The sequence below is a fragment of the Hemibagrus wyckioides genome, linkage group LG20, assembly GCF_019097595.1.
Source record: "Hemibagrus wyckioides isolate EC202008001 linkage group LG20, SWU_Hwy_1.0, whole genome shotgun sequence".
Lineage (NCBI taxonomy): Eukaryota > Metazoa > Chordata > Actinopteri > Siluriformes > Bagridae > Hemibagrus > Hemibagrus wyckioides.
Window position 1 is genome coordinate 9,866,708 of NC_080729.1, and position 15,849 is coordinate 9,882,556.

Sequence of the window (15,849 nt, forward strand, 5' to 3'; positions counted from 1 at the left end):
CCACTGCATCCGACACTTTGCATTGCACTTGGTGATGTATGGCTTGGATGCAGCTGCTCGGCCATGGAAACCCATTCCATGAAGCTCTCTGCGCACTGTTCTTGAGCTAATCTGAAGGCCACATGAAGTTTGGAGGTCTGTAGTGATTGACTCTGCAGAAAGTTGGCGACCTCTTCACACTATGCGCCTCAGCATCCGCTGACCCCGCTCCGTCAGTTTACGTGGCCTACCACTTCGTGGCTGAGTTGCTGTCGTTCCCAAACACTTCCACGTTCTTATAATACAGCTGGCAGTTGACTGTGGAATATTTAGGAGCGAGGAAATTTCACGACTGGATTTGTTGCACAGGTGGCATCCTATCACAGTTCCACGCTGGAATTCACTGAGCTCCTGAGAGCGACCCATTCTTTCACAAATGTTTGTAAAAACAGTCTGCATGCCTAGGTGCTTGATTTTATACACCTGTGGCCATGGAAGTGATTGGAACACCTGATTCTGATTATTTGGATGGGTGAGCGAATACTTTTGGCAATATAGTGTATATATATAAATATAGATATATATAGATATATATAGATATATATATATATATATATATAAAATGTATATATGTGTGTATTTATATATATATATATATATATATATAAATATATATATATATATATATATATATATATATATAAAATGTATATGTGTATATATATATATAAAAAAAATGTATATATATATATAAAATGTATATATATGTATATGTATATATATTTATGTATATGTATGTATATATATATATATTTATGTATATGTATGTATGTAGCTCTGGAAAAGAAAAAAGAGAGACCACTGCCCAATCTCCAGATTTGAACCCTATTGAAAACCTCTGATAGATGGTCACAAACCATCAAGCAAAGCTGAGCTGTTTGCTTTTTTGCAAAAAGAGTGGTATAAAGTTACCCAACTGCATGATCTTGGGTTATTTTTATGTGTTGTTATTTCCTTTATTATATTATTTATATATATATATATATATATATATATATATATATATATATATATATATATATATATATATATATATATATAATAAATACACACTGAACAAATTATAAACGCAACACACTTGTTTTTGCCCCCATTTTTCATGAGCTGAACTCAAAGATCTAAGATCTAAGATCTTTTTCTATGTACACAGAAGGCCTATTTCTCTCAAATATTGTTCACAAATCTGTCTAAATCTGTGTTAGTGAGTACTTGTCCTTTGTCCTTGTCATCCACCTCACAGGTGTGGCATATCAAGATGCTGATTAGACAGCATGATTATTGCAAAGGTGTGCCTTAAGGCCTGGTCACACTACAAGACTTTAACCGTCGGCAGATCGTTTTGCTGTTCAGACTGCATGACTTCACTGTATGTCTTTTTGTCCTTGTGGTGTTCACACTACGCGACGCTTTGTAAATGATCCACAGGAGGGGGTCGCACACCACACAATCTGACAACAACTCCTCACCCAACGCCTCAACGTCGTCCCCAAACCACGTTTTGTCACGAAAACACACGCGACAGGTGGGTGACACGCGAGAGGTTTGTTTTGAAAATGGACGTCGTCAGGAGTCTCGTTGTAAATAAATATTAATTTATTAAAATAAATGTTGTGTCCACACTATTTTTCAAGCCATGTTGCTGCTGCTGCTTTTCTTCCGGTGACCTCAACTCTGTTGAATTGCTCTCTCATTGGCTGGAGATCGTAGCTACAATTGACACCACGTGATGTCAAGTCGGCCGAACGTCCCAGATATTTAACATGCCAGATATCTAGATTTTGTCTGCAAGGTGTCAGCAATGTGTCAGCGAGCCTCTTTGATGCGTCATTGAGTAGTTCACACATAAAGATTGCCGAGTGCTGATCACCCGCTGATTTTCCCACAATCACAGCCTGATCTGTCGGCAAGCTTGTTAATTTGCAAATCTTAGCTTAAAATCCTGTAGCGTGAACTAGGCTTTAGGCTGGCCACAATAAAAGGCCACTCTAAAATGTGCAGTTTTACCGGGGGGGGGTCCGAAAACTAGTAGGTATCTGGTGTGACCACCATTTGCCTCATGCAGTGCAACACATCTCCTTCGCATAGAGTTGATCAAGTTGTTGATTGTGGCCTGTGGAATGTTGGACCACTGCTCTTCAATAGCTGTGCGAAGTTGCTGGATATTGGCAGGAACTGGAACACGCTGTCGTATACGCCAATCCAGAGCATCCCAAACATGCTCAATGGGTGACAAGTCCGGTGAGTATGCTGGCCATGCAAGAACTGGGATGTTTTCAGCTTCCAGGAATTGTGTACAGATCCTTGCAACATGGGGCCGTGCATCATCATGCTGCAACATGAGGTGATGGTCGTGGATGAATGGCACAACAGTGGGCCTCAGGATCTCATCACAGTACCTCTGTGCATTCAAAATGCCATCAATAAAATGCACCTGTGTTCGTTGTCCATAACATACGCCTGCCCATAACATAACACCACCGCCACCATGGGCCATTCGATCCACAACACTGACATCAGCAAACCGCTCACCCACACGACGCCATACACGCTGTCTGCCATCTGCCCTGTACAGTGAAAACTGGGATTCATTCGTGAAGAGAACACCTCTCCAAAGTGCCAGATGCCATCGAATGTGCGCATTTGTCCACTCAAGTCGGTTACGATGACGAACTGCAGTCAGGTCGAGACCCCGAAGAGGACGACGAGCATGCAGATGAGCTTCCCTGAGATGGTTTCTGACAGTTTGTGCAGAAATTCTTTGGTTATGCAAACCGATTGTTGCAGCAGCTGTCTGGGTGGCTGGTCTCAGACGATCTTGGAGGTAAGGATGCTGGATGTGGAGGTCCTGGGCTGGTGTGGTTACACGTGGTCTGAGGTTGGATGTATTGCCAAATTCTCTGAAACACCTTTGGAGACGGCTTATGGTAGAGAAATGAACATTGAATTCACGGGCAACAGCTCTGGTGGACATTCCTGCAGTCATCATGCCAATTGCACGCTCCCTCAAAACTTGCAACATCTGTGGCATTGTGCTGTGTGATAAAACCGCACATTTTAGAGTGGCCTTTTACTCTATCTATCTATCTATCTATCTATCTATCTATCTATCTATCTATCTATCTATGAGGTGGATGAATTATCTCGGCAAAGGAGAAGTGCTCACTAACACAGATTTAGTCAGATTTGTGAACAATATTTGAGAGAAATAGGCCTTTTTCATAGAAAAAGTCTTAGATCTTTGAGTTCAGCTCATGAAAAACGGGGGCAAAAACAAAAGTGTTGCGTTTATAATTTTGCTCAGTATATATACACTATATTGCCAAAAGTATTCGCTCACCCATCCAAATAATCAGAATCAGGGGTTCCAATCACTTCCATGGCCACAGGTGTATAAAACACACAGTCCACAGTCAACTGTCAGCTGTATTATAAGAACGTGGAAGTGTTTGGGAACGACAGCAACTCAGCCACGAAGTGGTAGACCACATAAACTGACGGAGCAGGGTCAGCGGATGCTGAGGCGCATAGTGCGAAGAGGTTGCCAACTTTCTGCAGAGTCAATCGCTACAGACCTCCAAACTTCATGTGGCCTTCAGATTAGCTCAAGAACAGTGCGCAGAGAGCTTCATGGAATGGGTTTCCATGGCCGAGCAGCTGCATCCAAGCCATACATCACCAAGTGCAATGCAAAGCGTCGGATGCAGTGGTGTAAAGCACGCCGCCACTGGACTCTAGAGCAGTGGAGACGCGTTCTCTGGACTGACGAATCGCGCTTCTCCATCTGGCAATCTGATGGACGAGTCTGGGTTTGGCGGTTGCCAGGAGAACGGTACTTGTCTGACTGCATTGTGCCAAGTGTAAAGTTTTGTGGAGGGGGGATTATGGTGTGGGGTTGTTTTTCAGGAGCTGGGCTTGGCCCCTTAGTTCCAGTGAAAGGAACACTGAATGCTTCAGCATACCAAGACATTTTGGACACTTCCATGCTCCCAACTTTGTGGGAACAGTTTGGAGCTGGCCCCTTCCTCTTCCAACATGACTGTGCACCAGTGCACAAAGCAAGGTCCATAAAGACATGGATGACAGAGTCTGGTGTGGAGGAACTTGAGTCCTGACCTCAACCCGATAGAACACCTTTGGGATGAATTAGAGCGGAGACTGAGCCAGGCCTTCTCGTCCAACATCAGTGTGTGACCTCACAAACGCGCTTCTGGAAGAATGGTCAAAAATTCCCATAAACACACTCCTAAACCTTGTGGACAGCCTTCCCAGAAAAGTTGAAGCTGTTATAGCTGCAAAGGGTGGACCGACGTCATATTGAACGCTATGGATTAGGAATGGGGTGCGAGTCAAGGCAGGTGAGCGAATACTTTTGGCAATATAGTGTGTATATATATGATAACTGCCATAACTTTAAAGCCAATGACAAGTGAAATGATGATAATTTCAAATGTTGGAACAAACAAACAAAAAAAAAAAAAGACATGCAAGGATCTGAGCGACTTTGACAAGGGGCAGATTGTGATGACTAGAAAACTGTCAGAGCACCTTCAAAACAGCAGCCAATGTAGCACAAACAGCTGAAAAAGTTAATGCAGGCTGTAGTATGTTAAATGGCTGATTGGTGTGCACGTATACGAGTTCACATACAGTGAGGGAAAAAATTATTTGATCCCCTGCTGATTTTGTATGTTTGCCCACTGACAAAGAAATGATCAGTCTGTAATTTTAATGGTAGGTTTATCTGAACAGTGAGAGACAGAATAACAACAAAAAAATCCAGAAAAACACATTTCAAAAAAGTTATACATTTATTTGCATTTTATTGAGTGAAATAAGTATTTGACCCCATGCAAAACATGACTTAGTACTTGGTGGCAAACCCTTGTTAGCAATCACAGACGTCAGATATTTCTTGTAGTTGGCCACCAGGGTTGCACACATCTCACATCTCAAGGAATTTGGGCCCACTCCTCTTTGCAGATCCTCTCCAAGTCATTAAGGTTTTGTGGCTGACCCTTCAGCTTCCTCCACAGATTTTCTATGGGATTAAGGTCTGGAGACTGGCTAGGCCACTACAGGACCTTAATGTGCTTCTTTTTGAACCACTCCTTTGTTGCCTTGGCCGTGTGTTTTGGGTCATTGTCAGGCTCATTTTCAATGCCCTGGCTGAGGGAAGGAGGTTCTCACTCAATATTTGACAGTACATGGCTCCATCCATCGTCCCTTTGATGCAGTGCGGTTGTCCTGTCCCCTTAGCAGAAAAACACCCCCAAAGCATAATGTTTCCACCTCCATGTTTGACGGTGGGGATGGTCTTATTGGAGTCATAGGCAGCATTCCTCCTCCTGCAAACACGGCGAGTTGAGTTGATTCCAAAGAGCTGGATTTTGGTCTCATTTGACCACAACACTTTCACCCAGTTCTCCTCTGAATCATTCAGATGTTCACTGGCAAACTTCAGATGAGCCTGTACATGTCCTTTCTTTAGCAGGGGGACCTTGCGGGCGCTACTGAATTTCAGTCTTTCACGGCGTGGCGTGTTACCAATTGTTTTCTTGGTGATTATGGTCCCAGCTGCCTTGAGATCATTGACAAAATCCTCCAGTATAATTCTGGGCTGATTCCTCACCGTTCTCATGATCATTGAAACTACATGAGGTGAGATCTTGCATGGAGCACCAGACCGAGGAAGATCCTTTTGTGTTTCTTCCATTTGGGAATAATCGCACCATCTGTTGTCACCTTCTCACCAAGCTACTTGGCGATGGTCTTGTAGCTCATTCCAGCCTTGTGTAGGTCTACAATCTTGTCCCTGACATCCATGAACAGCTCTTTGGTCTTGGCCATGATGGAGAGTTTGGAATCTGATTGATTGCTTCCTTCTGTGGACAGGTGTCTTTCATACAGTTAATGAGCTGAGATTAAGAGCACTCCCCGAGAGTGCTCCTGCTGTAATCTCAGCTCATTACCTGAATAAAAGACACCTGGGAGCCAGAAATCTTTCTGATTGATAGGGGATCAAATACTTATTTCACTCATTAAAATGCAAATCAATCTATAACTTTTCTGAAAAAATTTCTGAATAAATAACTTTTCTTTTATGCGTTTTTCTGGATTTTTTTGTTATTCTGCCTCTCACTGTTTAAATACACCTACCATTAAAATTACAGACTGATCATTTCTTTGTCAGTGGGCAAACGTACAAAATCAGCAGGGGATCAAATAATTTTTTCCCTCACTGTATATCATGTGGAGTTGCATGGAGTTGCAACAGTATATGCATTTGTAAATAAGTTATGTAAATAATAATGAAATTGGCAAATGGTTCCTGGTTAAATATTAGTAGACAATGCTGAGATTGACAGACACATGGCAGTGACAGAATGCATTGCCACAACCTGCATGATGGCATGTGCCCCCTCACACCAATGAGAATCGTCATGCATAAATCGCACATCACAGTCAGCAACCACACAGTTTCGTGGAGCCTCATGGTCTAAAAATTTATGTAAAATCCACACAACAAACAAAACAAAAATTGTCTAGCTGTGCTGAGAGTTTTTTATGTGGTTATTAAATGTTATAATAAATTGCTATATTGTCTAATTTACAGAGTACCTTAAAATAATGCTGCACTTTGTCTTGTAGGTAGCGAGGGTTGTCCTGCAGACACTGTCTGAACCTGGAGACATTGTCACTGATCTTCAGCAATTGCACTGGGTCTCCATCATGATTCCAGCAAGATGCAATATACTAGAAAGATGTAATTATATATATAATTATTGTAATTATATAATTAGTTTGTTATAATTTATTTGCTTTGTTGTAAGAGGTCAGAGGAAAATGCCCAGATAGATAATTGTTGGTACCCTTCCATTAAAGAAAGAAAAATCCACAATGGTCACTGAAATAACTTGAAACTGACAAAAGTAATAATAAATACAAATTTACTGAAAATTGACTAATGAAAATCAGACATTGCTTTTGAATTGTTTTTCAACAGAAGCATAAAAAAAACAAACTAATAAAACTGGCCTGGATGAAAATGATGGTTCCCTTAACTTAATATTTTGCTGCGCAAACTTGAAGGATGTCTTCTCCAGACTGCATGTTTCAGCTCTTAACACAGATGTTCAATAGGATTTAGATCAGGGCTCATAGAAGGTCACTTCAAAAAAGCCCATTCTTGGGTGTTTTTAGCTGTGTGTTTTGGGTCATTATCCTGTTGGAGGACCCATGACCTGAGACTGAGACCAAGCTTTCTGACACTGGGCAGCACACTTCACTCCAGAATACCTTAATAGTCTTGAGATTTCATTGTACCCTGCACAGATTCAACAGATTCATAACCAGGCTTCCTTCATGTTTCACAGTTGGTACAGTGTACTTTTCTTTGTATGCTTCATTTTTGCATCTATGAACATAGAGCTCATGTGACTTGCCAAAAAGCTCCAGTTCTGTCTCATCTGCCCAAAGGACATTCTCTCAGAAGCTTTGTGGCTTGTGAACATGCATTTTGACAAATTCCAGTCTCGCTTTTTTATGATTTTACTTTTAATGGTGAAAAAAGTTCTCCTCGGCCATCTTCCATTAAGTCCACTCTGGCTCAAAGTGGACTTAATGAAATGGTGTGATGGATGATGCAATCTGACACTGATGTACCTTAACCTTGGAGTTCACCTCTAATCTCTTTGTAAGCTCTTTGGTAACCTTTCCTATTATCTGTCCCTTCCATTTGTCATTAATTTTCGTCTTGTGGCCACATCCAGGGAGGTTGGCTACAGTCCCGCGGACCTTAAGCTTCTGAATAATATGTGCAACTGTAGTCTCAGGAACATCAAGCTGCTTGGAGATGGTCTTATAGCCTATTTCTTCAACATGCTAGTCTATAATGTTTCCTTCTAATCTACTGAGGCAACTCTCTCCATGTTTAGTGTGGTGTATACTATGTTACCAAATAGTACAGTAACTAGTCAAATTATTTTCAATCTTTTCTAGGGCTATCATCATTTTTGTCCAGGCCAGTTTCATTAGATTAAATGCTTCTGTTGAACCACAATTCAAAAGTAACATCTGACTTTTATTAGTCAAGTGTCAGGAACTGCTGGACTGTTCCCTGCCAGGCCTGAGGAAGGTGCTGGCAGGTGAACCCGAGAAACCTGCTTGTTCGTGTGTCTTGTGATTACCTGTCCTATTGTTCTCTCCCCTGATTGTCTCACCTGTACCCAGTTTACCCTAATGTCTAGCCCTGTAAATAGGGATCCTTTTGTGCCTGTCTTTGTCCGTGATTGTTTACTGTTATTTGTTCCGTGGTTCCAGTCCGTCTATGCTCCTGAGTTGATCTTGTTACCTGTTCCGTCTTTATTTTCCTTTTTTTAACCACGCCATGTCTCGTATCCTGTTCATCTTCCCATGTCGTGTCTTCGTGTGAATAAAAGCAGCGCTTCGCTGAATCCTGTGTCTGGGTCTGCATTCAGCCACATGCCGGCGTGGGCACGTGCACCACGGACGGCCGGGTTCGAGCCCCGCCTAGGGCGAGGATCCCGGCCGTGACATCAAGCTTCAGTAAATTTTTATTTATTACTTTTGTCAGTTTCAAGTGACCGACCGACCCTTTTATTTATTCTGGAGAATGAATTTTTACAATTTTACATATGTGAGTGGCAACAGTATGTGAACATCTAGGATTAGCAGGTAATTTGAAGGTCAAATCAGACCTGTCAAATCAGGTGGTCAAACCTGTTACTACTAGGATAAAACTACTAGGATATCTGTCCATGAACTGAATACCCAAGCACACAATTCATTCTAATACAGACCGACTGACCGACCAAGCTCTGCTTGCTTCAGTATCATTCACAACGTTTCTACTGGATTAAGGTCAGGACTTTGATTTGGCAATTCCAAAACATTAAATTTGCTTCTCTTTAATCATTCTTTAGTAGAATGAATTGTGTGCTTGGGGATTCAGTTTTATCTAGTAGTTTTATCCTAGTAGTAACAGATGGACTTTCAAATTATCTGCTAATCCTAGACGTTCACATACTGTTGCCACTCACAGATATGTAAAATTGGACCACTCTCCTGAATAAATAAATGACCAAATAACCATAACACATAATGTTGTCCTTTTTTGTGAAGGGTGGGTTCACTTTATTTACTTTTAGAACTTAAAAAGTTGTGACAACGTTTTGGGTCTACCCACACACACACATATATACATATATATATATATATATATATATATATGTGTATATATATATGTATGTATATATATCTCAATATCTCAATGAACACAAAAACAATTTCCAAAACGTTGACAAGACTAAGGTGAATATAACATCTGTTTAACTTATAACATGAAAGTAAGGTTAATAATAATATAATTTAGATTACACATTTTTCAGTTTTACTAAAATTAGGGTGATGCAAAAATTAGTACATCCCACAACAAAAACTACTACATCTAGTACTTTGTATGGCCTCCATGATTTTTAATGACAGCACCAAGTCTTCTAGGCCTGGAATGAACAAGTTGGCGACATTTTGCAACATCTATCTTTTTCCATTCTTCAATAATGACCTCTTTTAAAGACTGGGTGCTGGATGGAGAGTCTAAACCTGTTTCTTCAGAATTCCCTATAGGTGTTCGATTGGGTTCAGATCAGGAGACATACTTGGCCACTGAATCACTTTCACCCTGTTCTTCTTCAGAAATCCAACTGTGGCCTTGGATGTGTGTTTAGGATCATTGTCATGTTGGAAAAGTGCACAACAGGCACGGAGTGATGGTAGCATCTTCTCTTTCGTTACAGAGCAGTACAACTGTGAATTCATGATGCCATCAATGAAATGCAGCTCCCCGACACCACCAGCACTCATGCAGCCCCACATAAGGACACTGCCACCACCATGTTTCACTGTAGGCACCATGCATTTTTCTTTGTATTCCTCACCTTTGCGACCCCATACAGTTTTGAGGCCATCAGTTCCAAAAACATTTATCTTGGTCTCATCACTCCAGAGTATAGAGTCCCAGTAGTCTTCATCTTTGTCAGCATGGGCACTGGCAAACTCTAGGCGGGCTTTTTTGTGCCTGGGCTTTAGGAGAGGCTTCTTTCATGGACGGCACCCATGTATGCCACTCCTCTACAGTGTACGCCATATTGTGTCACAGGAAACAGTCACCCCAGTTTAGATAACTGCAGTGAACTTGCATGCCAATTTTCTTCAACCATTTTCATCAGAAGACGCTCCTGTCGAGGTGTTAACTTCCGTGGACGATCTGGACGCCTGTGAGATGGTTGCAGTTCCATCTTTTTTAAATTTTTGTACCACTTTTGCTACAGTATTCTGACTGATAAGTGAAGCTTTGCTGATCATCTTGTAGCCTTCACCTTTTTGGTGTAAAGAAATTATTTTCTTTCTCAGGTCTTGTGACATTTCTATTCCATGTAGTGCCATTGCTGACAGCATGAAATGGGAAGGGGTTTTCTATAAGTAACACCCTTTTATAGTCAACTGTCTGCTGGACACCTGTGTAATGAATAATTTGGTTCACCTGTGGTTGAATTCTTGTTAAATTAGACATCTGTAGTCTAAAATGTAGCTTTGCTCCAGAGACTTTCAGTGGGGTGTACTCATTTTTGCATCACCCTAATTTGAGTAAAACTGAACATTTTGTTTTCTAAGTTATATTATTAACCTTACTTTCACTTTATAAGTTAAACAGATGTTATATAAAACTTAGTCTTGTCAATTTTTTGGAGATTGTTTTTGTATTTATTGAGATACTGCTTAAAATGTTACTTTTCAAGGGGGTGTACTCATTTACACTGAGCACTGTATCTGTGCGAGTGTGATATTTCATTGTGACACATGTGGTGGGGACATGTCACTCACTGAAGCAAGGGCCAGGCCAAAGTTGGTAGACTGATGTTTCATCTGAATCTCAATTTTATGCAGTAATGCCTCAATCCGCTCCTCTTCAAACCCAGCCCTGCAACCATTCACAACCAAGTATGACTAAAACATTTTGTATTTACAGTAACAGACAGAGTCATAAACCTTGCATACATGCAGAAACTTGCACATTTGCATAAAGTTGCCATACGTTACTTTTCAAAAAAAACTTGACAGCCTAGTATATGTCTGGGTAGTCAAATACAAGATGACACTATAGACAAAAAAGTTGTTGGCACTACATCTATTTAGCAAGTAATAAACCTTACTTTTATTACTTAGGGGGGGGGGGGGGGTCCCTGTTTGGGTTGTAGCTTTCATTACTGTACTTTTATAGTTACCAGATGGACATAACGCAAATTGTAAAATAACCAATCAGAAAACACAATGACAATTCAGACAAACCGGAAAAGGTGGGTATAGTTGGCTTATGTAATTCTTTCCACTAGCTGGATGAGACATTTTGTTTTTGGTTTTGTTATTTGGTTTTCTGATTTATTTTGTTTTGCACTTCTCAGCCACTGTTGCATAGTGTACATTTTGTCCAAATGCAGCAAAATGAAGGTTACATCATTGTGTTGTGAAAAGTTGTTTCTCAGGGATCTCAGGGTTATTTCATTAGACCCATCTTAACAGACATTTGGTGATGAGATGACACACAATATTCGATACTGAAACCAAAAAACATTTCAAGTAGTTTTTGCATTTCTCACCGTCACCTTCACTTGCGCTTGTGCTAAAAGATTGGCTCTCTATGTTTTGCCGTAAAAAATATACATATTTAAAACACTTTCACATAGTGCTTACTCTATGATGTCATCGATGGTTTGGCTAATGATTTGCTTGATATTCTCCATGTCCTCTTCTGCTATACCCTGCAAGCCGATGCTAAATGAGGCCTCTCTGGTACTCCCATCATACCTGTGTAAAACGTGCAAAAGATACACACCAGCATAACTGTGTGTAAAGCTTTGAAAATTCAAGTTGATGGCACACAATACACATAAATTACCAAAAATGGATATTGACTTGTATGTTTACCCAACTACAGAAGAGAAGTCAGTGCCAATCTTGGGTTCAATCATTGTTTTGTAAAATGGAGCGTTTGGGCCAGAGATCATCAGGGAAGACAGAAAACTCAAAGTGAAAGCCTCAAATGTATCTGTGATGCTGTATTTAACACACACACACACACACACACAGAGTAATCAGTACTACTATTTTTTTATTAAAATGGTATTCTTTCTACAAAAATTGAGATCAGCTATTGGCTCTATTTATATTATTATACAGCTTTGGAAAAAAAACTTTTTGGAATTTGGACCATTCCAATTTTGTCTTAAATCAGAATCTCTACATGTTTGGCAGCCATTCCATTCCAGGGTCTGTTGAATTCCAACCCAGGCACACCGCATTCTGATTAATGTAGTACTGATTAGGTGATCACCTCAACCAAATCTTATTTAACGAGGAAAACTATAACAACCATTGCTGTTGTCATCATTATCCTCTTCTAACAGGACCAGCTTGATGGCAAAAACAGTGCTAGTAGTACCTCAAAGTAACTGGAGTCAAGTAATAACTACTGTTTTTGCTAAAAGAGCTGAAAAAAAGATAGAGCAGTGTCAAGTTGCTTCCATTCTTAAAATTTCAAAGACAGCAGTTCATAAGAACAAGATCAAGCTGCAGACATTGGAGACAACAAAGCTACAGGTCAACAGAGGGCAAAAACAACTCTCCACTGACTGCGATGACTGCCAACTCATTTGAATGTCACTCAACAAACGTAGGATGACATCAACTGACCTACAAAAAGAATGGCAAACGGCAGCTGGGGTGAAGTGCGACGAGACGACATCGCACTTCACTAGCAGGTTATGGTCACTGAATTGCTGGATGTCCAGGTGGTGCTCCAAAAACAATGTGGGCTTCATAACTGGATAACTGGAGCTGTTTTGAGAGCAAGGCTGGCTTGTTAGGATGGGATGGTGTCCATCCCACTCAGAAAGGTGCTGCTCTCATTTCTTGCAGCATAGCACATAGTATTAGAACAGGTCTAGTTAATTGGTGACAATCCAGATCCAGGGCCAGGGAGCAGACAAGCAGGCTAATCCGACCATCTGCTAGCTGCAATGACTCGTCACCCAGGGTTCACAACATAGAGACTGTGTCTGTTCCCCGAGCTAAACAAAAATGTATAAACAATCCGAACATTTGTTTGTGTGTTCTGTACTTAACAGAAGCATGGATTAAACCAAACGAATATATAGCATTAAATGAAACTTGTCCGCCTTGTTAAAGATATATACATCAGCCACGCCTAACAGGCAGTAGAGGAGGTGTCACAGTTATTCATGATGATAAGCTAGTCGCCACACAAAAACCCAAACATGAATTCAACAGGTTGGAAGTTCTTTATCAGCATAATCAAAGATAACAAAAACAAACCTAATTTTTTATTTAGTACTATAGCAAAATTAACTAGGAGTAAACCACTGTAGAAAAGCACACACCTTCTATATGCAGCAGCAATGACTTTATGAATTAGTTCAATGGAATTGAACTATGAATTGAAAATATCACGCTGAAAATTCAGACTATTAATTTAAAACCAAACAATTTGGTAGATAATATTACTATTTCTGATCAGCGCTTAGAATGCTTTACTGATTTAATTTTACTAATTTCTTTTTCAAAACTATCATCCTGCATACAACATCCCTTACCTACATGTTTCCTTAAACAGATAACACCAGTAGCTACCGAATCCCTTCTAAAAATGATAAATTCCTTTAACGCCGGCTGTGTCTAAATCTTTTAAACTTGCAGTTATCAAACACCTGATAAAAAAAATGTAACTGTATTTGACTGATCATTATCAGTTCATAGACCTAAATGGTGATTTCTCTATGCATACCAAGGTTATGTTCAGTGTTCCATAAGGTGCTGTTACCTATAGGTTGCATTATTATAATGCCTTACTGTCTCGATGTTCCAGTATGAGCATAAACAAGCTCTAGTTAGTAAAGAACGCAGCAGCTAGAGTCCTAACTAGAACCAGAAGATATGAACACATTACACTTATCTTATCTAAACTGCACTGGCACCCAGTCAAATTTCGCATTGATTATAAAATACTGTTACTGACCTTTAAAGCACTAAATGGTCTTGCACCACAGTACCTGAGCAATCACTTGTTTTTTTTAGTGACCCGCCATGCCTACTTCGATCAAAAGGTGTAGGCTATTTGGTAGTACCCCAAGTAGCAAAGGCAGGGGGCAGACCTTTTTCTTACAAAGCCCCACAGTTATGGAACAGCCTTCCAATTAGTGTTTGGGATTCAGACACAGTCTCAATGTTTAAGTCCAGGCTGAAAACACGTTTGTTTGGCCAGGCTTTCAATGTTTAATGTCCTGTGTGACCGTTTGGTAGAGTCACTATATTTCATTAACAATTTTTTTTTTTTTTAACTTAACCCAAGCTGATTGGGCAGCCATTTGATAGAGGCCTATATTTAAACAATTATGGGGTCTATTAAAAAACAGTTATATATTGTTGTTATTATTGACCGAATTAAATAAATAAGGCAGAGTAAGAATTATTCCATTGCTTTGGACATTAAAGGGTTAAGGAGTAGATCTAGAAGGTTCATGGGCATAGAGTGTTTAGTGTACCTGGATGTTTGGATGCTGTCGCATTACCACCCTAGCAAGTCGCTCAGGTTTGCTGACTGTTAAATGGTTGGGCGATTTTTGTCCCAGGAAGCCTTGTCATGTCTGTCACCTTCTGGCTCTCCCTTTTAGTTACGCTGTAATCCTGCTGAAGTCCCTGCCTGCACTTTGCACATAATCTACATTGTCTTTAAACATCACATGATCACAAGCACACCTGATATTTTTTTTTCTCTCTCTGTCTTTCTCTGTTGAGCTAAACCTGAGCTCCCAGTTGTTCTGAGTTTCCAGTGAATCCACTTCTTCTTTCCAGACCTGCCTGATCCATCCAGACACTCTACCCCTGGTTGGAGTCTTGTTGCTTGGTGATGCTCACTGTTGCTGGGGATAGATCTGCATGGACAGCCTGTGACCCAAGGGACTGCTGTGGATAGAACCACTTGTAGACATCTCGCCATCTTTGAACTGCCATTGCCTCAGTCAGCTTTTGGCAGGAAGTAATTAGTGCCAAGTCTATAACGAACTTAGAAACTACACTGACCTATTCATTCCTCAAGACCTTGTTTACATCATTTTACTGTCCAGTGTCACCCAAATGAGGATGGGTTCCCTTCTGAGCCTAGTTCCTCTCAAAGTTTCTTCCTCATATTATCTCCGAGATTCTTCCTTTCCACAGTCTCCTCAGGCTTGCTCATTAGGGATACATTTTAGGGATAAATAGTAACTTTAAACTTTATAATTTTTCTGTTTCTATACTTATGTAAATCTGCTTTGAGACAAAAGTGCTGTACAAATAAATTGAATTGTCAGTAGTTTACAGAATAAAACAAAAATTTTACTCAAACAACATACCTATAAACAATAAAACCAGTGAAATTGATTGGTCTCTTATTTTTTTCCAGAGCTGTATATACTACTACTTATTACTTATCAATGCTTATGCTAGTGTGTGTGTACACTTACTTGCACAGCAGATAACTGGCACACAATGTGTTCTGTTTAGCTGGATCTGGGGCCATTGTATTAGGACTGCAGTTCACATGAGCTTCCCTCTAAACAAATGAGACAGATTCATTCCTTAAACATGTACTTCATATGTCAGTGCAAAACTATTTTCTTTCACATTTGAATATTTCTGTAGGTAAGGATCTGTGGCATGTGTGATCATGTGCATGTC

The 15,849-nt window shown here is 40.3% G+C and overlaps 1 protein-coding gene across 4 annotated transcripts in view; it reads right to left on the bottom strand.

Moving 5' to 3' along the window:
* The window catches only part of pitrm1 (pitrilysin metallopeptidase 1), a 49,815-nt gene that overhangs the window by 13,071 nt on the left and 20,895 nt on the right, over nt 1–15,849 (bottom strand). For all 4 annotated transcript variants that reach the window (XM_058418922.1, XM_058418923.1, XM_058418921.1 and 1 more), the window contains 5 exons: nt 15,636–15,724; nt 12,043–12,171; nt 11,809–11,922; nt 10,942–11,038; nt 6,658–6,792 (listed from right to left, as the gene is read on the bottom strand). In XM_058418922.1, coding sequence (XP_058274905.1) covers nt 6,658–6,792; nt 10,942–11,038; nt 11,809–11,922; nt 12,043–12,171; nt 15,636–15,724 — 564 coding nt within the window. The remainder of the gene's footprint in view (nt 1–6,657; nt 6,793–10,941; nt 11,039–11,808; nt 11,923–12,042; nt 12,172–15,635; nt 15,725–15,849) is intronic.